Below are 20,867 nucleotides of genomic sequence, written 5' to 3'. Positions count from 1 at the left end.
ACAATTCAATTGTGCAGTGTGATTGGTCGATAAGCTGAGATGTGAAACGTCTCATTGGACGACAGACAGCCTGGCACGTTCAAGAGTGATGTCATCAGACCTGGTAGCTCTGCTATTTGATAAGGCTAACTCCCTGTGACACTCGACCAGCACTCCCCTCGACCTGTTCCACATATGTCAAAATGGAAGGATGCAAGTGCCACTTCAAAATTCATGGGCAATAGTTTATTCCAAAGGCTAAACTCAATCAAGCAAGTAATGACGCTTCTCGAATTAATTGGAGAAACTGCTGGATAAGCGCTTTCAGTTGACACTGCACAATGGATGGCAGGCGCGTTGTCAATGGTCCCGGAGCAGTCGTTTGGACATCCCTATTCTAAACCAATTGCCCGTCATCTTGTGCTCCAATTGTTTTGCCGCCTCTGCGCTGGCTGGGTTGGCGACGCATCGCTCTCCAGCCGCAGCGGCCAGCGCATTCGAACCCCCGTGAGAGTTCGCAGTCAAGCGGCGGCGGCGGCGGCGGCCCCTCGGCAGCGCTCCGGGGAGGCCGCCCCACTCTGCTCTACACTGACCCGCGTACACGCGAGTTAGTCGCCATGAAATGATACGACACATAACACTGCGCGCGGCGCTCCTCACACGAGCGTAACGCCGTCGGAATAGTTTAGTTACAAAGAAAAGACAAATACAAAAAGACGGCTGACAGCGCCGCCTCCTGATCTGACTGCTCGGGTGGCGTCTTGTCCCTTCACGTTGTTCGGCGTTTCCACGCAAAGCGGGGAGTACCGTGGGCGGGCGGTCAGGGCAGGGCCCACACTCTTGTGCCACTGCTTCTTTGCTAACATTAGCACCAAAAGGAACATAAATAGTCTCCAAAAAAAACAAAAAGAAAGAAACACGCAGGGGTCTCCGCGACAGCAGCTACACGTCCAGGATCTCCTCGGCCGTGCCGCCGCATCGGAGCCGGTACCGGCCGGTCCGCCAGCTGATGGTGGGATCCCAAAGTGCTGACAGGAAGATCTGCACCGCCATGGACTCGCGGATGAACCACGCCACGGCAAAGTCCAACTTGGAGAAGCTCGGCGGCCCGCCCTGCCCGCCCGTCAAAACACGATGAATGACAAATAGCTTCGGCGAGGCGGACTCATCGGGTACGCACCTGAACTCCGGTCAGTTGGACGTAGTCGGCGATGAACCACGCCAAACAATGACACATGAAGAACACCATCATGTCCCATCTACACAAGCGGACACAAACAACATTTGAATGACCAGCGGAGTGCGACAGAGCGCTGGCTCGGTCTGGCGGCCGGCCGGCAGACAAAACCTGAAAAGGTGATGCGCGGCCCAGCCAATAATGAGGCTGGCCAGGAAGCACTCGGAGACGGGTTCCAGCACGGTGCCCGGAAGCATGTTGATGCGCAGCTTGGTCCACCTGCCGTGGACCAAGGGAGGAAGTTAGAGGGCCTCCGCATGGTCATGATGCTCACGGCGTTCACCTGATCAAGCGTGACTGGAACTGGCCGATGGAGTAGGAGCCCGAATTCTGCAAGGCCACCTGCGTCGCCATGGAGAACTTCCAGCCTCTGCGCAAGACCAATCGGGCCGGGGCCCCGCCCGCAAGCGCCGCGTTAACTTGTGTAGCGGACACGCACCCGATTCCAATGCAAAACGCTTAACAGCGTTGCTGCTGGAGATGCCGGCCTGCGTACATTCTCGTTTGGAGTGTGTGTGTGTGTGTGTGTGTGTGTGTGTGTATAGAAGAGTGTGCGTGAGCGGGGGCGTTTGTGTGTGTGTGTGTGTGACAGAAAGCCAGTCAGTGCATGAAAAGAAAGAGCCCGAGCGTGTGCGCGCGTACCTGTCGGCGATGGCCTTGGCCATGAAGTAATCTTCAGCGATGTACTGCGCAAAAGCCACCAGTCCGCCGGCCTGGTCCAGGACGTCCTTGCGCATCAGACACGACATGCCCGTCACGCACTTGATGCCCATCACGTTGGCCGAAATGTACGAGCGAGGGTGCGACGTCCCGAAGTAGACCTGCCGACCAGTTTGCCTCTCGTTAGGCGATCTCGGGCCGCTCCGCTAGTCACCCTCACGGGAGTTAGCGCGGTGCTGATGCGCCTTCTCAAGCTAACTGGGCGTCCCGCTGACGAGCCTCACCTGCTCCAGCGTGGCGGCGAAGCCCTGGCGGTCGGCGACATACGGCAGGCCGTGCACAAGGCCCACCTTCTCGGTCATCTGATTGCTCAGATCGGTCAGGGTGTCGGCTTTCACTGCAGTCACACACAGTTAGCATTGGCGTTAGCACGGGGCCGCCGCTCAGACGGCGCAGGGTCAAGGTGGCGCCGGACGACCTCGGATGCCGCTGTCGCAGATCCAAACCAGGCCGTATTTGGCGCTCTCGTAGCCTGGCATCAGGTTGTTGATCTTGGGGTTGATGCCCACTTTCTTGCCCCCTGCCAGAGACAGGCGCTGGGTCAGGTCCACATTTGGGCCAAAATGGAAACTTAGTTGGCCCAGTTAGATGGCCTCAAATTGCTCAGTACCGAGGGCCTGGAAGGGCCGCCCATTAAGACGCAGACCGCAGACAGAGCGGGCCGTACACAGGCAAGAGAGCGTTTCAATGTGAGGGCGTCGTAAGCGGTTACCGATGAAAAGGCGAGCGTCCACGTTGGGATATTTGCCCAGCAGCTTCTTGCATACGTCCACGGCGGGGTCGTCCTGGTCCTGAACGCACATCAGCACCTCGTACTGCACGCACACACACGAGATTACAACATGCGCGTACGCACACGGTTCCAGCGGTTGGGGGGGGGGGGGGGGGAGGGGTTCAGTTACCTTGGGGTAGTCCATGGTGAAGAAGGTCTCCAGGTTGGAGATGAGGTTAGCGTCCACGCCCTTGAGCGGCTTGAGCAGGGACACGCCTGCCGGCGGCTGAACCTCCGGCCTCGTCTTGTGCAGACGCAGGCGCCTGACAACAGACGGACGGGGTCAGAGGTCGTTTGGAGGACGGCAAAGGCCTGTCTACTTATCCATTGGTCTGCCGATTGTTTTCGCCACGACTCAAAGAATTTGTAAAAAGATCAGGTGAAAAAACCACAGTTCCGTTGTTTTGAGAGTGAGCCAGCGAGCGAGCGATGCATGGCTGACAAAGCCAAAAGTCATTTGTCCCCCTCGCACCATACAAAATGGGTACAAGATGTTTACTAATAAATGTACCTGCCTGCCGTTTGGCTATTCAACGTAGCTTCACGTCTTAACGCGGTTCGGTCGGGCTACCCTACCTTAGAGTAGTACTTAACGCTTTATAGAAAGTCAGCAAAGCATTTAGGTCGGCTTCAGCAACGCCGATGTCCAAAACATTCACTCGGTATTCACTCGACAGAGGATGAAAAAAAAATCTCCGTCGGCCGGCGCTGACCGACCGGCTAGCTACCCTACGCCCAGCCCCAAACATAATGACACTTTTTTTTTTTAAATGTCCGTTTTATCCAATGTGAAAACACAAGGTCGGAGCACTTCCAGCCAGACCAGCGGGATTTAAGTTAGCTAGCGGTGCCGGGCGGCCAGCCCGCGGTGGGCTGGGCTCGGCTAAGCTAACATAGATAGAGTAGGCTAACGTAAGCCAGCCTAGGCTAGGCTAGGCTAAGGTAGGCGAAGGCAGAGCGTGGCGAACTCACACGTAAATGATGGACATGAAGTGCATGAGCCACAGCACGACGAACAGCAGCAAACCGAACACGGCAAGGCCCTGCATGGCGACCTCCGCCAGACCCATGGTGATACGCAGAAGGCGGGGAGGGAGGCACGCCGGACGGGCGTGTGGATGGACGGCCGGGCCAGCCGGCCGCCGGGAGCAGGAGGAGGGAAACGAGGAGTGGGGTCCCGCCCCGGGCAAAGGTGCGCCGAGCGAGCGCAGCTGGAGACTGAGGTCAAAGATTCGGCCGACAGATCCAGTCTTGAAATCCACTCGACACCAAGCGGCCAGTCCGGAGATCCGAGAAGGAAGACAGACGAGACGCCGACTCCGTCCGCCGTGGACCGCTCTCAGTCCCACCGCGCGCGGCCGAGCCGAAGCCGCTTGACAGTCAGCAGACCCGCAGTTGATCAGCTGACCTGCGTGGGCGGGGCGGTGGCGATGAGCGAGCGTCACGTCTCGTGACGTCACGCTGCCACCTTCGTCCACGCCCCCCGCCGGAAACAAACAAACGAAAACCTAAAACTAAAAAGAAAGACAAAAAACTCAACGGAGGCTTGGCGGGGAGGACGAAGAAGAGCTCTCTCTCGCCTTTCACTCCTCCGACGCGTGATTTTACTTTTCTCTCATGATGACACGCTGGCTGTCGTTTGCGACTCAATGTGATGTGACAAACAGCTGCACATGGACACAGGGGGCGGCCACTGGTCCCAGGGCAATGTCCCAATCTGCATGACAACGGACTTGTGTGGACAAACAAGTGATTGGCCGCCAGAATGACAAGTTTGCCGCCTTTATTGATCCATGGGTGTGGAAGCGGTGTGGCTGCCGTGGCAACTGGCCCAGGCACACTCAGCGTTTTCCTTCCAGCTGCTCCCGCGATCCTCGTACACTTCCTGCGGAGCGGGCGAGAGGTGAGCTCGGGTGACCAGACGGGTCGAGTCGGCCGGCCGGCCCAGCAGGCAGGGCCATCCTGACCTTCTTCCACACGGGCACGTTGGCCTTCAGGCCGTCCAGCAGGTTAGCGAGGGCCTGCTGGCCTTGGCGGCGGTGCGGAGACGAGACGGCCGCCACCACGCTGGCCTCTCCCACAGCCACCCACCTGAGGGAGGAAGGAGCGGAGCAGAGCAGAGCAGAGCAGAGCGCCGGGTTAAGAGCGGAGCGTTCACGGCGGCCCGGGGTTGCGGCGTTGGTGCGACCCGAGGCGATGGTGCACGCAGATGTGCACGAGGTCGGGCCAACGCGCCCGCAGGCGCCGGCACAGCTCGGCCAGCTCCGACCGGACCATGGCCTCGTACGCCTCGTACTCCAGACCGATCACCTTCCCGCCGTCCGAGCGGTCCTGGCGCGTGGTACCTGCGACGAGGGACGCCGCATCTTATCCCGGGCCTCGGCAGAGAGCAAGCGATGGCACCAGTACCTATGAAGAGAGAAATGGCGCCGCAGGAGGCGCTGGCGACTGCTGCCACTACATTGTCGACGGACAGCCGATGGCGGCTCAGCTGGAAGATGTTCCGCGCCTCCTCTGCTGCTGCCGCCTCCGCCGCCGCCGCCTTGCCAGGGAAGATGGCGGATGAGAGGAGGGAGACAATTAGGGCGCCATTGTTACCACGGTTAGCTGATGGACGATGATTGTGGCAGCAAACGTTTGTCAGATAGCATTGTTGCGGACGTGCCGTGCCCTCTGTGAGGAGGGGAAGGGAGGCGGCGCTCAGAGGCTCTTACGACGGTGTCCGTGTTCATTGTCAGCAACGTTGCGACGCAAAGACAATGAGTGTCCTTACGCCGTGTTAGCATGTTGCGATTCTTATTGCGCAATGAAGGGAAGAAACTCACGATGGGCGGCGATGGGCTGCTCATCCTCCGCTCAGCGGCGGCACCACGGCGATCTCGTCTCCGTCTCGCAGCGTCAGCGGCTCCCGGTCGTCGACGGCGACGTACTGATGGCGCACGGCCAACACAACGTGCCCCTGCAAGGCCCGCAACCTGCGCGCACGCACATCAGACGCACGAGGCCCCCATTCCGCTGCGCTCGGCTCCAACCTGGGGTGTTGTCCTAGCAAGCGAGTCCAAAGGTCCCGACTGCTGATTGGCGTGTCCACTTGTAAGGGCTCCTCACGCAGGCCGCTGAGCTCGGCGCTCTCAGCAAAGTACAAGACGCACACCTAGAGCACGCGCACTTGGTCACGCGGAGGTTCTCCAATGCAAGCACAACTGCCAGCCAGGCAATCGGAATGATTGGCATTTCTTTCAGATATGGCTTCCATTGGGCCGTGGCAATCATTTGCCGCAATATTTGAAAAGAATAGACGGAATTGTGCAAAACTCTTCCTTGAAGTCGCCGTTTCCTAAAAGATGACTTTCGCAACATTTCTAGAGAAATGCCCTGAACAGGGCCGCCCTCACTCACTCACTCACTCACTCACTCACTCACTCACTCACTCACTCACTCACTCACTCACTCACTCACTCACTCACTCACTCACTCACTCACTCACTCACTCACTCACTCACTCACCTCACTGCCTCACTGCCTCACTCACTCACTCACTCACTCACTCACTCACTCACTCACTCACTCACTCACTCACTCACTCACTCACTCACTCACTCACTCACTCACTCACTCACTCACTCACCATGCGGTCTTAGGAGAAGCACAGCGGTGTTCATTTCTTGCTCATTGGAGACATTAACATCACCCGCGCGCAGATCTCGCGCTTATCTCGTGGACGCTCACGCCACGTTATCTCACTTCACGTGAGCCAATGTTCCGTTTTTTTTTTTTTTTTGCAACATGCAAAAGTGCTCAAAGTACGCGACGTTGTTCGGAGTTTCGGCTCCTGGTTTGTTCGACTAGCATCAGAATGCAGTCGAAAGACAAGAGAAGAACCTTTTGGACTATTTTAAACGCGTCGCTGGCGGCAATCAGAAACTCACGCGCGCAGTCATGGAGAGGAAATGCGCCTCCGGTCATCTGGGGACTCCGGGAGGGATAAAAATGGATTGATTTCAAAACAGAAGAGTTTTAGGGCTAGTGTCCTCACGACAGTCTGCGTTTCTATTGGCTTGCGCGATTTCTTCCACGACCCTTATTTGGGTGCTATTTGGCGCAACACCACCCCCTGGTGTTCAAATGAAGAACAATGCCAACTAATTCGTCACACCGCATTTCCCCCCCCGTCCCCGTTGATTTGGGAAACCAGTATTCAGTGTTGCCCCCCCCCCCCCTTTAAATCGCCACCCCCCTCCACAAATATCAGCGGTCGACCACACCATTCTTTGTCACAATGTGCTCTGAACTTGACATCGACCGGCAACCAATCCATTTCTTGGTCTGCGCGGGTCCCCATCTTTTCTTCAATCTGATGGAGATTCCTGAGAGAAGCAAGTTAGCGAGTCTGAGACCACTTGAGCAAACTTTATTCATTCCAGAAATATACACGTTTCACTTGAACAACTTTTACACAGGAAGTGCGCTCACACGTCCAAACCCTGAGCAGTCAGGAAGTCTTCCAGCGCGCTCAGTCTCTGCACCAGCATCACGTCCAGGTCCGACTGGTCGTCGACGCTGCGCCCCGCGCGGTACTGACGCCGAACGACGCGTTTTCTGGGCACCGCGACGGGAAGTCCAACACCTGCAAACAAAATTGATACGGCAGGTTGCGGCAGGTTGCGGCCGGTCGCGGCAGATTGCGCTACCTTGCGCTCGTTTCCTCTTTCTGGGTTGAGTGAAGTCCGGGAAGAGGAGAAGCCTGCGCCGCCTCTGCTGGCCAATGAGGAGCAAGGCTCCGTCCTTCTCCCGAGGCTCCTCAAAGATGGTCTCCAGAGTCCTGCAGAGCAGAGAAGGTGGCAGCGGGGGAATGGCGGCCCTCCCTCGCCGCTTTACCTACCTGTTGTTGGCGGGACATTTGTAATTCTTGTTGGTGTAAATCTCCTCCACGCTGAACTCCTTCTTATTCAACCTTAAAGGCAGACAAAAGGCCAGCGTGAGGCCTGCGTCGTCCCCGGCGGCGGCGACCTTCTCGCTCACCTTTTGACCTTGGGCAGGCCCATGGGCGTGAGCGGGATCTCTCGCGGCGCCGCTCGGCTGATCCGGATCCGCGAGACGCGTCCGGCTTTCTGACGAGAGACGTAGACGTCAAGCTGCGCTGCTCTTTTGCTTTCAAACAGTCGCCAAAGTGACTGTTGCCATTGGTGGTAGGACAACACCAACAAAATGAAATGGACAAAACACTAGCAAAAATCCCAAAGTGTGAGGAGAAGTTGGCCAGCTGGACATTATGGGCCGGACAGATGCGCACTGCCACACCTGCTTGCACCCACTTGCCGACTGGGCGACCGGGAGCGGAGGCGACGCGACCGCCTCGGCGCAAGGAGGAAGAGGCGGGGCGAGGAGGCGCTTCCGGGAATCGGCTCTTCTGTCTGCTTCTGGCGCCCTGCGGTCACGTCCCATGGCGTGATGAGACCAAAGGTTGCAAATGAACACCAAAAGATATTTGTACCGACCTGAGGTCAGCTTCTTGGATGTAACTGCCAAAAAAAAAAAAAAGGAAAGCGCCCGTGAAGGCGGCGAACACAAACAATCAATCAACCGATCGATCGACCGACCGACCAACCAACCAGTGATCGACGGCGAGACTGGGTGGGGCCGTCCAGTCGCTCAGGGGCCGCCAGAGATTCCAGTGGGTCCCGCCCCCGAGCGTCGCCAGGGCCGTCGCAGACAGACGTAGCAGGGAGGCGGCCGAGCAGGGCAACAGAGGGGGCGGCGGCGTCGAGCCGGAAGAGCGGCGGCAGGCCGTCCATCGGCCGCTGGTGGATCGCAGCAAGTCAAAAGGACAGAAGCTGCGAGGACCCAAGCGTCGCTTTCAGCCTTTCATTTCAGCCAAATGGGTCCAAAAGTGTGCCCAGCTCCCATTCCCACCTGTAACCGTTGCGGCCCAAAACCAGGCTGACACCCTTGAGCGATTGGCCACCTTGCTCCGGACTTCCGGGCTCCAAGTTGAGGAGCGTGAGGGTGGCCCGGTCAGGAGCCCCGTCTCCCGCCGGGCGGACGGCCAACCGGCCTACGAACCTCCCGAGTCGCCGGTCCCCCTCTCCTCCTCTGTGGTTCCTCCTCCTCTTGACGCCCCTCCCCTCCACTCGGCTCTCGCCGTCCCTGGGACAAAGCGGCGGCGAGCTCTCCGGGGCGACGGAAGAGGACGGCGGCCTGGGGAATGGTGCCGGCCCTAAAGACAAGGAGAAGAAGAAGAAAAGCATGGATTCCCAACACAACCACGGTAATGCGGCGGGCGACCCGTGTACGTACACCGGCGGGCGCCGCTATGGCACCGTCCTGACCCGCTCGATTGCTTCGAGGGGGCCTCTGGAAGCATTACCTCTGCGACAGTCAGCTCGCGGCACGGCGCGTCTCTCGGGGCTCTTCCTCCTGCCGCCGCCAGCCGTTCGCTCCAAAGCGTCCACTCGCCGGGCCAACGACGCCAGCGCCCCTCGCAGGAGACGCCGCACTTCCATCCTGTGGGTGGCCAGGAGGCGGGGCAAGAGCGCCGCGCAAGGACAGCTGGGCCGAGGGCCGGGTTGCCGCCGCTGACGACCCTGAGGAGCGACTGCAAGAGCCCACGCAATTTTCATTCAATCTACGTTGGTCAATTGGTCTACAGGCAACACCCGCACGAGTGCTTTTTGCACTCAGTCACGGGTCCCGTCCCGCATGTGCACGTTCTCTAAGACTGTTGGGCAGAAATCTTCTACAAATGGATGCAATCAGTGCACGAGTGTGTTCAGTTCACGTACTCTTGTCTAATCAATCAGAACAACGTGTACGTATTTCTACAGGCAAAAGCTGTTTTGAGACTGTTCAAGTGTGTGTGTGACTGTTTCTGCCACGATGACTGAAAACGTTCTCATTTTGGCTCACACACTTACTCGCTTGCGGGGCTCCGTAGACATTGTTGTCAGCTGATGGGGGTGCAGGTGGCGTCACTTCCGGCGGGGGAAGGGCCAGCATGACTGCATGCAATAGAGAGGTGGGGGTGGTTAAACCGGTGACGTCATATTTGACGCCAAACATGGCGTAGACTTCTCGCGAGACCTGGGCCCCGCTAAACTCAATCCGAGTAGCACTGAAACTAACATAGTTCAGAAGCATGTGCTCAAAGCGTTTTTGTTCCTTAATTACGCATTATAAACAACGCAGGAGCGGGTGAACGCGCGTGCGCGCACGTTTGTAGCACAGAAAGCCACAAGGCGTCGCGCGAGAACCTGCGGCTGTCTCTCACTCATTTGCATTTGACAAAATGTACCTTTTTCGATCCTGGCAGCTCAGCAAACTCCCCGAATTGTCTCGAATGTCATTTGAAGACGGTCAGGGGGAGCAAAGAGTCAAATGGAAAAGGATTTTTTTCCCAGGAAAATGGATGAGTCCAGCGAAGCGGCGTTGCGCTTTTCCGAGACAGCGACCACTTCCGAATGTATTTCGAAATAAAAGATTAAACCAACATGAATTCTGCCACAAACAATAGTACAGTGACCACGGGTTGAGTAAGTGTAATAGTTCTGTAAATAAATGAGCAAATTTCACCACAAGTGCATTTAGAACCCGTGGGTGTTTCGTCTCGGAAGTCGTTTCCAGTAGGTTTGCTCTCTCGGGTGTACGCATGCGCAAGGGGGACGGGAGGGGGAGGGATTACCTTGAGGTTGCGCTGCTTAGCTTCTTCTTCTTCTTCTTTTTGAATTGTCCGGCGGTTGGCAATCTAACAGGGCATTACCGCCACCTACTGTTCCAGATACTTGCTCTCTTCTTTAACTGCGACATGGTTTCATTTTAATACCGTCGGCTGCAACACTGAATCCATTTATATCTTGACGTGAAAGTGTTGCGCTAACGTTTCATAGCGTTGGGACAAAAACACGAGTATTTTATAATGTAACAAATCTATAATGATGGGGACTTGGCAGTCCCAGGATGCACGACAAGTGTTGAGCTAAAACGTCGACTTTTATTCTTGCGTTACGTCGCCAAAAACATTTAAATTAATAAGTTAGGCGTTACAGTGTTTGTCAGTGAAAACATCCACAGCGTCCACACGAACGGAATCGTCTCAAGGGAACGGCGTCTTCTTTTGGGGTTGGGTGGGCATGCGGGAAGACGAGCTAAGCGCTACACATCCTAAGTGGTAGAAAAAGATGACAGCCTGATTGAGCTTTCTGAAACGGAGGGGCCTTTCATACCGACGTGACAATATAGGAGCCGTGTTCGCCGCCGCCGCCGCCGCCGCCTCCGCCAGCACAGCCTCCTTCGCCACCCTTGGGCTCCCGCTTTTTGGTGACGGGGGTAGGGATAAGCGAGGGCCTGGCAGGTGCAGGTGCGCTGGATGTGGCAGCAGAGGGTGATGTGGAGGCAGCCGAGTCAGGGTTGCTCTTCCTGGGACTGGGCGTGTAGTTAAAGGGGCTGACCCTGGCGGCCACGGCGCCACTGCGCTGCTGCTGCTGCTGCTGCTGAAGGCGCTGCTGAAGGCGCTCCGGCGCCGCCGCCGGCTTGTCGTCCAAGCTGTCGCAGCTGCGCCGTAAGTTCAGGTTGGTGGAGGAGGTGGACAAGGAGGAGGAGGAGGAGGGGATTTTGGAAGGGACAAGGCCTGGAATGACAGGCGGGGCGTTGGGAGAGCGCGCCGAGCACGAGGACGCCGAGCGCGGGTTGTTGACGGGACAATCTTCCAGGCGTACCCACACTTCCTCCGAGTCGGCGGCCTGGCCGGCGGAGTCCGAGGTTTCCCCCGCGCCGGTGCTCTTGGCCCGCTGCCACGTTCCTGTGGCTCGGACACCAGGCTCCTCCTCGCTTCGGGCCTTCTCGCTCGACTCGGACGAGGCAGAGAGGACCGAAGAGGAACTTCCGGTTCGCTTCCAGGTGCCCACGCGAGGCAACGAGCTCGAATGTTTGCTCTGCCGCTTCCAGGTTCCCGTACGACCCAAGTGCGATGACGACTCGGCCGCGCTGTCCTGGGGACGCGACGGACTCTCCGATTGCGAGCGGACGGCATCCTGTCTGCGAGACGTGGCGGCGGACTCTTCCAGCTTCCTCTTGAGCGTGGGACTGGGCACCTCCTTGATGAACGTGGACTGGCGGACGAGGGCTGGTTTCTCCACTTCCGCCTTCTCCTTTTTTGAGACATTGTTGCGGCCGACCTGACTGGCCGCGGCGCCAGGTTTGGCGGTGGCGGCGGCAGGCGACGCTGTGCGCGGCAGCTGCGAGGGTCTCCCTCCTCTATGAGAGGAACGCGACGGCGTGGAATCGCGAGACGAGTCGCCGCTCCCTGGCGCCTTGGCGGGCGCTCTGGGTTTGCTCCTCCCCCGACCCGCCATCTCGGCCCTGGGCTTGCCGGTGATGGGGCTCCGATAAACCTTCTTGCCACCCCTCACCGCCGCCTTCGGCTGGTCTTCTTGGCCCTTCTTTTTGTCCTCGGCAGACGGTTTGACCACCCTGGCGCCCGGCTTGGACTCGGCCTGCCGGTCGGGGGCGCTGCTGGCGGGCCCGACCGGCAGGCGGAACGGCGAACCCACCGATTTGAGGGAGAGCACAGAATCGGAGTCGGATGAGCCTTGGCGGGACGGCGATGAGGCGGCGGCGTTGAGGCTGCTGACGACAGAGTTGGCACCTTCTTGAATGGCTTTCCAGTCGAAGGACTCGGAGTCCGGGGAGGCGGGGCTCTGCGGTACATCCAAGGGCTCCTCGTCAGCCAGCATATGTTCCTGCGCTTTGGCCGCAGGAAGCGGCGTGGCAGGGGCACTGGCGGCGGCACTCTTCTTCTTCTTCTTGGGCATGGCCGAGCTGATGCACTCCTGCAGGAGGTCGTCTTCAGAATCAATGCTGAGCGAGCTGAGCGAGGAGTTCCTGGAGAAGCAGACGGGCGTATCCTCCACGTGGAAGGCTTTGGGCGTGTAGGCGCACAGGCGCGGCGGCGCTTTAACGGGCACCTGCGCGGGCTCTGGGCTGCCGCCCTGCTGCTCATTCAGCCGCTGCGGCGGCGGCAGCCGGGGGGCCGCAAATTCATTGTTGTTGTTCTCCTGGTCGATGTCGCTCAGCGAACTGAGAGAAGAGTTCCTGGAGAAGCAGACGGGCGTGTCCTCCATGGCAAACTTCTGCTTTTCATCCGAGGCGGGCGGGTTGGCGCCGCCGGCTTTACTCGGAGGGAAGGCCGCCGCCGCCGCCGCCGTCTTTTTGTCCCGCTCGCGCCGTTTGCGGACCTCGTCCCGCTTGCCGTCCTCGTCCCGCTTCCGCTCTTCGTCCTTCTCGTCGTCGTCAAAATCGAGCGAGCTCAGCGAGTCGTTGCGGGAGAAGCAGCAGGGCGTGCCCTCAATGGGGGTGTAGCGATGCGGCGAGTCGAAAGCGAAGCCCGGCTTGACCTTAGCCGCCCGCTGGGTGGGCTTGACCGGGGAGGTCGGCTTTAGCGGCGCGGCGGCCGACGAGGGACGTCCCGTGGGGTTCTTGTGCTGCTGGGGAATGAAAAGGGGCGGGGCCGGCTCGCCGCCGCTGGAGGATGCTCGAACGGGCTTGCGGGGTTTGGCTTTGGGCATGGCGGCGCTGATGCACTCGGCGAGAATGTCGTCGCCGTTGTCGCCCTCTGGAAGTCCGGCGCGGTGTGCTTGCGAGGAGGAAGAGGAGGGGGGCGCAGCGGCGGGATTGGCCTGCTCGTTGGGCGGCGAGTCGATGGTGAGGTCGCTGAGCGACGTGGCGGTGGAAAAGTTGAGCGGCGTTCCCTCCACACAGTAGACACGGGGAACCTCCTCGCTCGGCGGCTCCTTCTTCTGTGAGGGGAGGAGCTTGTAGACCGGGAGCTGGGTGCCTTTGCCTGGCTGTTGCTGCTTCTTTGGTTTCCGTGACGACTTGGGCATTGCCATGATGATGCACGCCTCCAGGATTTGAGTGTCGTCGTCGTCGCCGTCATCATCGTCGTCGGACTCTTGGAGCACCCGCTGAGATGCCGCTTCCTCCTTGCCCGGGACCCGGCCGCCGTTTTGGCTTTGGTCCCGGCCGCCGTCCCGCTTGGCGTCGGCTGTGATGAAGGGCTCGTCCATACTGAGCGCGCTCAGACTGGAAGCGTAGGAGAAGCCGTGCGGCGTGCTCTCGGTGGCAAAGTGCAGCAGGACATCGGCGGCGCTCTCCTCCGCCTCCTTCTTGGCGGCCTTCTGCTCTCCTGCAGTCATGGCGGAAGGCGGCGGCGGCACCGTCTGCGGCGGTGGCGGCGTCTTGGCGCGGCTGGGGGGCATGGTTTGGCCGGGACTGTCGGGCAGGTCGCTGGGGCTGACCACGCCGCTGGGCATGCCGCTGCACGGCTCGCTGGAGCGCACGGAGCTGGCGATGGAAGAAGTGGAGAAGCTGTCCAGCGAGCTGACCGACGTGCAGCGACTGAACATGAGCGGCGTTTCCTGAGCGTACTGCTGTTCCGGCGGACTCTTTGGGGTGCGGGCGCCCAAGGCCGGCTGATGCTGATGGGCATGGTGGTGGTGATGGTGGGGGTGGTGGGCGCGCCGTCCTCTCGCCGCCGGAGCGGGGACAACGGCCGTCTGGCTCTCCACTTCTTTGCGCTGTCGCTGCTCGTCCCCGGCCGCTCGCCTCTTCCTCGCCGTGTCGGCGTCCTCCTCCTCTTCCTCGGGCGACAACGACGACAGCGAGCTTCCGCCAGAGAAGCAAATGGGCGTGTCCTCAACGCAGTAGGTCTGCGTCGACTCTTGATGACCCTTGGGCTGCAGGTGAGGCGGGGGGCACGGTGCAGAGGGGGCGCTTTCGGGGGCCGGGGCGTCTACAACCTGGAAGGGAGGCTTGCGGGAAACGTCGCCGCCGCCGCCGTATTTCAGGCTGTAGTCGATGGGCTGCTCGGGCGCGGCGGGGTCGCCGCTGCCATAGCGGGAGGCCGGCGGGACGACGTAGCGGGCGGGCTGCGCCGGCGGCACCCGAGCGTTGGCGCCGTCGCTCCTGATCCTCGTGGCGTCGGCCTGCTCGTCACGCCGCTCCGCCTCGGTCCTGCCACGGTGGCTGGGACTCTGCCTTCCGGAATTGAGCTGCTCGTCCGAGTACTTGAGGCTGTAGTTGATGGGCGTGTCCACCTCGGCACCGTCGTCGTCCGCCATATGGTTGACGCTGCGAATCTTGTGAGCCAGGTCGGCCGGGTACTTCCTGTAGACGCAGCACCTGCCGGCGCCGCCGCTGTCGTCCGAGGAGTAGAGCGGTTCCGAGGACGGTTTGGTTTTGCCGCGGTTGCCGTAGCCGTCGGCGCTGGTTACGCTGTTGATGCTGTCGCTGGACGCTCGCACGCTGGCGGCGAAGACGGGCCGCGCGTACGCCGCCGACTCGTCCGCGCTGGCCTTGGAGACGTCGGCATTTTTTGGACTGGACAGAACCGGCGTGTTGGCGTAGGAGCGGGTGGCGTTGGCTCCTCCGCCGGCACCGCCGCCGCAGTCCCGCGCCTTCCCGTGCGCCTTCCCGTGCGCCGCCTTGGGGCTGAGGTTGTCGATGTTGTCAAAGGTCTCAGAGAGCTGCTGAGCGTCCAGCTCCTTGAAGAGCGCCTTCTGCTTGCGGGCGTGCAGCGAAGGCGCCCCGGCGCCCGGCGAAAGCACACTGGCGTCCTTGTAACGAGCCGGGCGGTTGGCCATCAGGTTTCGCAGGGCGGCGGCGCTGCCCATGGCGATCATCTTGTGGCGGGAATGGATGAGGTTGCGCAGCATTCCCACGGCACCCAGCTCCCACAGGGCCTCCTGATCCTTGGCGTCGCGCGCCGAAAGGTTCCACAGGGTTCCGCAGGCGTTGGAGACGATGGTCAGGCTGTGCGATTTGAGGTGCTGCAGCAACGTGGGCAAGCAGCCGTGCTCCCGCAGGATGCGTCTGCGAGCAGATACATCCATCCATCGATAAATAGGGTCAGCCGGCGGCGGGCCGAGCCAACTCACCTGTAGGCCTCGTTGGTGGCGATGAGGCTGGAGACGTTCCTCAGGATGCCGCCTCCGCTCTCGATGATGGCCAAGGTGTTGGTGTGACTGCGGTGCGTCAACGTCCCCACCAGGAAGGCCAGCGCGCCGTCCACCGAGCAGATGTCGCCCTTGTTCTCCGTGCAGTGCGCCGACAGGTTCCAGAGCGCGCTCAGGACCGACTTGAGCGTGGACTCCTGCCCGGGCGGGTGGGTGGTTGGTTGATTCGGTTGGACGGACGCACGCACGCTCAGCGGCTGGTGGCCGGCACCATGACTCACCTTCTGGACGTCCAGGGCGCACCCCACCAGCGCCCGCACACTGCCCACCTCCCGCAGCGTCTGCTTGCTGTTGACGTCCGCTCGCCACGATAAGTTCCTCAGCACGCTGGCCATCACCTGCTGCAGGTCTTCACTCTCAGACTTGAGCTGCTTGACCATGGCGCGCATGCAGCCCTTCATGGAGCACAGCGTGGCCTGGAGGGCACAAAGGGCGAGGGACTCGAGATGACTCAAGACGCCAGCGGCGGGCCGAGCTACGGGCGCGGCGCAGCGCGGCTGCCTGACCTTGTTGGCCACGTCTCCAAAGGTGAGGTTGGTGAGCGACATTCCGGCGTAGCGGCGCAGCGTGACGCTGTAGTGGTCTCTGCTCAGGTCCAACATCTCGCAGTCCACCTGCAGCAGCTCGGCCACCGCCTGCAGGCCACCTGAGCGTCACCGCACACACGTTAGCTAGCGCTGTGCTGTGCTGTGGGATTTCTCATGACACCGCAGCTAGCACTTGTTTCAACTTTTCAGTCCTTGGCTAATTGCGACCCGCCTTGCCCACCTTGAGACCTTCCACCCTCCCCAATCACAGTCATCTTTTGCTCGCTCACCAAGCTCGTTCATGGCGTGCCGATGCTCCTCGTCGAAAGAGAGTTTCATGAGGACGCAGACAGCGGGACAGATCTGATGGTCGACGGGAGAGGGCACTGCCGCGCACGATGAGGAACGGCAGATGAGACGGGGCCATGGCGGCGGCGGCGGCGGCCAGCTGCTCGCTCACTCACTCACCGGGGTTGTCCTCCTGCTCCGCGCCCCTCTCGTGGTTCTCCTGCCAGCTCCAGCAGGCCTCGCAGTAATGGCGCACCTGCTCCAGCAGGTGGAGCACGCGGATCTCCCGCCGGCCCCGCTTGTCATCCGGCTGACTGTGCACAATGTTGTGCAGCGCGGCCGAGGCACGGGCGCGGGCCTCCTTGCTGCCGCGCGAGTTACCTAGGCAACAAAAGGAGAGGGCCGGCGGCTCAGGCGGGGGCTCAGGCGGCGGCTCAGGCGGCAGCTGCCAGCGGCTGCCAGAGCCTCCCGGCTGAGCAACTTGTGGCCTCCGCTACCTAGCAACAGCGAGTCCTTGTCATTGCCGTGCAGCAGTTGGATGAGCAGCGGCAGGCAGCCCGACTGTCGCATGGCGATGCAGGAGTCCTGCGAGCTGGACATGGCCAGCAGCGTGCGGGACATGTCGTCCTTGTCGTGCGTTCCCAGCATGGACAGAAGGCTGTACACCATCTCCACCTGCGGGGGACAGGCGTTGTCAGCCTTGGCGGTGGGCGGGCAGGCGGGCGGTCCAGGAGCTGGCTCACCTTTGTTCCCAGGTGGCTGGTGATTCGCCGGGGCACAGAGTAGGCCGTCTCGTTGGCCGGCTCACGCTCCGATCGAGAAGCGGCGGTCTGCGGACCGAGGGCCAACACGTCAACGCTAGCTGGGAACGTACCCTTTGCAAGACAGCCTCTTTTTAACTGACCTGGGAGACCGCCAGAGCGCCGCCGCCTTCGTTGGAACCGCGGGTGTCTTCCACCTGCACACGCGCACACAAACACACACACACACAGCGGCGGTGGCAGCAGATCAACTGCAGATGAGCAACTTCGGAGCCACCTTCGAGACAAGACACAAGCTGAGCACCTGCGGTCGAGCGCCTAGCTTGCCGATGTCCTTTTCGATCTGGTGGATGCGAGCAGCGCGAGCCTGCAAGCGCGCGCAGGGGCGGGCACAGGTTGAGGGCCGGCCAAACAAGGCACACAAGAGGAGGCGAGCGACGCACCTCGGCTCGCTTCTCCATTTCCTGACGGGACCCCAGCTGCTCTTCCATGGCGGCGTGGATCTGGCGAGCCTCAAACTCCAGCTGACGACGACTCATGTCCGTCTGCAGCGTGAACTGGAAACATAGCAACGTACGTCGTGAAGATGGGCCGGTGGCTTTTCGGGGGCAGTCGGGCGAGCCTGGCGAGCCTGGCGAGCCTGGCGGGCCGGCTGCCAGCCGCCTCAATCCAATTTGAAAGGGGGCGCTTACATTTTCACTGAGAGGCAAACTGTCAATCCTCTCGGTCAGATTGAGAAGTTGAGCGTAGTACCATCCTTTCTCCTTCTCCTCTTTCTCCAGCTCGGCCAATAGGAGAGCTCTGCAGGGCAAGCAGCCGCAGCCAATCAGAGAGAATTGCTAAAGCGCTGGGCGACCGCTGCCCACCTCTCCTTCTCCAGCTCCTCCAGGCAGCGCTCGTGGTAGCCACCGTCTCTGGACGCCGACGGCCCTCTCCGCGCCACCGCCACGCCGGACGGCGCCGGAGGCCTCGGCCTGGCTTTGAAGCCGCCGGGGTCCAAGCTCATATCTGGGCAAACACAAAGGCGAGGACATTTGCTAACCGCGTGCGTCTGCTGCCACAAGCAGCCTCTTTGGCCACGTGGCTTGACGGCGCCGCGACCCTTCTCTTGCTCCGGCCGCAGATTGTCGAGAGAGAAAACGGGCCACTTTCAAGGGTGCTTTGCGTGCCTGCCTGCCTGCCCGCCTGCGTGCCCGCCCGCCCGCGCACCATTCACCTTTCAGCCTGACCACGAGCTCCAGCTGGGATCCCGGCGCCTCCTCCGAGTCGTCTTCCACGCTGCCCTGAAGCTGCTTCAGCGCTTCCTGGTTCACAGAAAGACCATTTGGCGTCAGAGCCCAGTTGGAAGGGTGATGGCTAGGAACACCCTGGTGGAGGCGGGCCCGGCCCCGCCCGGCGGCGACACGCACCTTCATGTTGGACGCCTCAGTCTCCAGTTTGGTGAGGTGGTTGGAGTTGTCCTGCAGCTCCTGTCGTAGGTTGGAGTTCTCCATCTTCAGCACCTCCACCTGCCTCAGCAGCTGGTCGTACGACGCCCCTGCCGACATCTTGTCCCGCTGGCCTCTGACCTAACCCGCGATGACATCATCAAGAAAAAGACGTCAAAGAGCGCTCGGCCGAGAGGCAATTCTGCCAGCACGCAATGGCGATGACGGGCGCACGTTCTCTGGGAGCGTGCACGTGACACCGAGGTCGTCAGGGCGGCACCTGCATCCGATATTTGTCCACTTGAGCATAGGCGCGCAGCAAAGAGCGCAAGGAACGACGGGGCCGCAAAGAGGAGCGACGACGTGAACTATGGCTGCCGGCGTTTCAGAGCGCCCGACCGACAAGGTGGCAGTAGTCTTCACATCCGAATCACAAGCATCCATTTTAGATCGCTTGGGACGACGACTGCATCAAATGAGGCAACTCGCGTCCTCCGTCTCCTCCTGGTTGTCATTGGCGGTCAGCCATTTTCTCTCTCCCCCCCCCCCCCCCCCCCCCTGTGCTGGCTTAGTGAGGCTCGCACAACACCGACAGAGCGGAGACAATGACGGGAGGCTGACAACCCCCCCCCTTGATATCTGCCGTCGCCCTCCCCCAAGCCCCCTCCTCTCACATCCTGCCGGCAAAGCTCGACTTGGAACAAAGCGCAACCCGAAGCAGATGTCGGGCACGAGAAGGCGAATAAAGAGAGAAAATGGCAGCTCACCCCATCGCTGTCGCCTCCATCGGCTCCTCCGCCGCGTCTGACACAAGCGTCAGCCGGACCCGGCGTCAGCCAATCGGGAGCCGCGCTCGCCCGGAGGAGGGAGGGAGGGAGAGAGAGGCTTGGGAGGGAGCGAGCCAGCCAGCCAGCAAGGGAGGGAGGGAGGGAGGAAGTGAGATGGATGCCCCCCACCCCATCGCGCGCTCTCCCGCCATGCTTAGCGAGTGACAAGTCAAAGATGGTGAAAAGGGATGACGGCGAGCCCCGCTATTGGTCTGATGCCGGCTATAATTTGCTTTGGAACAAGTGTGGCGATTACACCAAGAACCATTTGCCTCCCACAAACAAAACAGGGCTGATACTGCAAACAACTTTGTAGTCAATCACAAAAAGGTGCAGGTTTGCAGACTGTGCTGCAAAAACAATCCAGCCAGTGAGCTCTGTCTGATGGAGCAAGCCCATCGCTACCTTCCGAGTACAAATTGTGGACACAAGCATCCATGACTGCATGTTGTGGGCTTGCGGCCGTGTTGCTTGGTGGCCCAACGCAAACAGTTGGTCGTTGACAGCTCACTACCGCTCCCCCTACTAGATCGAATGGAAAAGAAGAGAATGCCTTGATTGTCAACAGCTATACAACCAAACTGGGACTTCCGCACATACATAAGCTGACACGAAGCAAATCCTAAGCAATACAATCGCTTACGTCACGACCACACCATCCTCCCTCCACACTTTCCTCGGCAAAACCTGCGCCAGTAAAAACTTGACAATGAGAAACCTTGAGCCGTGCTAGCACTAGGATGAGAGCGAGAGAGAGCCGCTCCACCGTATTGTGGAGCAGTAAACAAGAGGAGGAGCGCCAGACGCATTAGCAGACGGGCTACTAGCTGCTAGCTGCGCTGCGAGCGACAAGAAGCGCATCACGCCGTCGAAACGCGTCTTCAGCGTGCGCATCCCTACACAAGTATGACACAGTGCATTTGGTGCGCGCTACTATGCTGATGCTAAACGACGTTAAGATCGGCGAAGCTAAGCCAAGCAAAACTAAGCCAAGGCAAGCTAAGCTAAGAGCATGCTGTTTGTTCTTACCTTGTGTGCTCCCGAAAAAGCATCAAAGTGCGGTTAGCGCAAGGCACGTTGACGTCAAGTTTAGCGACGAGAGGTTAACGTGTGAACGGAAGGCGCCCGGAGCGGCGGCGGCCACATGCCACGCCGGCATTCAAACGCTGCGCTAGTCCAACTTTTCACCCAACTTTTCACTTTTCGACTCGGCTACTCGGGCCGCCATCTTGTTTCTGAGCTCGCTCGCTCGCTCGCTCGCTCGCTCGTTCTGGCACTCGCACGCTAAGACTGCGCTAATCGATCCTCGATCAAATCGATAG

The 20,867-nt window shown here is 60.2% G+C and overlaps 4 protein-coding genes across 7 annotated transcripts; all 4 read right to left on the bottom strand.

Annotated features, from left to right (window-relative positions):
• Positions 1-210: 210 nt before the first annotated feature.
• Positions 211-4,463, bottom strand: ugcg (UDP-glucose ceramide glucosyltransferase). 2 transcript variants are annotated; one of them, XM_061293717.1, is made up of 11 exons: positions 4,249-4,463; positions 3,681-4,116; positions 2,839-2,971; positions 2,649-2,751; positions 2,355-2,456; positions 2,161-2,273; positions 1,859-2,037; positions 1,500-1,586; positions 1,328-1,435; positions 1,160-1,238; positions 211-1,092 (listed from the first exon to the last, which is right to left on the bottom strand). In XM_061293717.1, the coding sequence occupies exons 2-11, from the start codon at positions 3,776-3,778 to the stop codon at positions 922-924; spliced, it is 1,173 nt and encodes a 390-aa protein (XP_061149701.1). In that variant the 5' UTR covers positions 3,779-4,116; positions 4,249-4,463; the 3' UTR covers positions 211-921. The 2 variants fall into 2 exon arrangements, with proteins under 2 accessions (XP_061149701.1, XP_061149700.1); XM_061293716.1 differs by having other exon boundaries at positions 3,681-4,323.
• An 11-nt stretch (positions 4,464-4,474) lies between these two features.
• Positions 4,475-5,862, bottom strand: LOC133163640 (molybdopterin synthase catalytic subunit). The gene is made up of 6 exons (XM_061293723.1): positions 5,741-5,862; positions 5,534-5,683; positions 5,118-5,250; positions 4,897-5,053; positions 4,676-4,799; positions 4,475-4,593 (listed from the first exon to the last, which is right to left on the bottom strand). Exons 2-6 carry the CDS (start codon positions 5,555-5,557, stop codon positions 4,492-4,494), a joined length of 540 nt encoding a protein of 179 aa, XP_061149707.1. The 5' UTR covers positions 5,558-5,683; positions 5,741-5,862; the 3' UTR covers positions 4,475-4,491.
• A 1,241-nt stretch (positions 5,863-7,103) lies between these two features.
• On the bottom strand, positions 7,104-10,374 carry wu:fi75a02 (uncharacterized). 2 transcript variants are annotated; one of them, XM_061293769.1, is made up of 11 exons: positions 10,000-10,374; positions 9,623-9,706; positions 9,076-9,303; positions 8,622-8,925; positions 8,321-8,542; positions 8,207-8,230; positions 8,010-8,136; positions 7,731-7,819; positions 7,591-7,662; positions 7,400-7,530; positions 7,104-7,335 (listed from the first exon to the last, which is right to left on the bottom strand). In XM_061293769.1, exons 2-11 carry the CDS (start codon positions 9,702-9,704, stop codon positions 7,178-7,180), a joined length of 1,437 nt encoding a protein of 478 aa, XP_061149753.1. In that variant the 5' UTR covers positions 9,705-9,706; positions 10,000-10,374; the 3' UTR covers positions 7,104-7,177. The 2 variants fall into 2 exon arrangements, with proteins under 2 accessions (XP_061149753.1, XP_061149754.1); XM_061293770.1 differs by having other exon boundaries at positions 8,321-8,509.
• Positions 10,375-10,675: 301 nt separating this feature from the next.
• On the bottom strand, positions 10,676-20,815 carry apc (APC regulator of WNT signaling pathway). Of its 2 annotated transcripts, none has more exons than XM_061293765.1 (16): positions 20,575-20,815; positions 18,701-18,859; positions 18,508-18,595; positions 18,158-18,299; positions 17,984-18,092; positions 17,735-17,848; positions 17,596-17,658; positions 17,435-17,488; positions 17,274-17,360; positions 17,028-17,205; positions 16,711-16,911; positions 16,533-16,628; positions 16,222-16,361; positions 15,937-16,131; positions 15,638-15,852; positions 10,676-15,572 (listed from the first exon to the last, which is right to left on the bottom strand). In XM_061293765.1, the coding sequence occupies exons 2-16, from the start codon at positions 18,836-18,838 to the stop codon at positions 10,922-10,924; spliced, it is 6,471 nt and encodes a 2,156-aa protein (XP_061149749.1). In that variant the 5' UTR covers positions 18,839-18,859; positions 20,575-20,815; the 3' UTR covers positions 10,676-10,921. The 2 variants fall into 2 exon arrangements, with proteins under 2 accessions (XP_061149749.1, XP_061149750.1); XM_061293766.1 differs by lacking the exon at positions 20,575-20,815 and adding an exon at positions 19,486-19,635.
• Between the last annotated feature and the right edge of the window lie 52 nt (positions 20,816-20,867).

This window comes from Syngnathus typhle, linkage group LG12 (assembly GCF_033458585.1).
Source record: "Syngnathus typhle isolate RoL2023-S1 ecotype Sweden linkage group LG12, RoL_Styp_1.0, whole genome shotgun sequence".
Classification (NCBI taxonomy): Eukaryota; Metazoa; Chordata; class Actinopteri; order Syngnathiformes; family Syngnathidae; genus Syngnathus; species Syngnathus typhle.
This window is presented reverse-complemented; position numbering and strand designations above follow the sequence as displayed.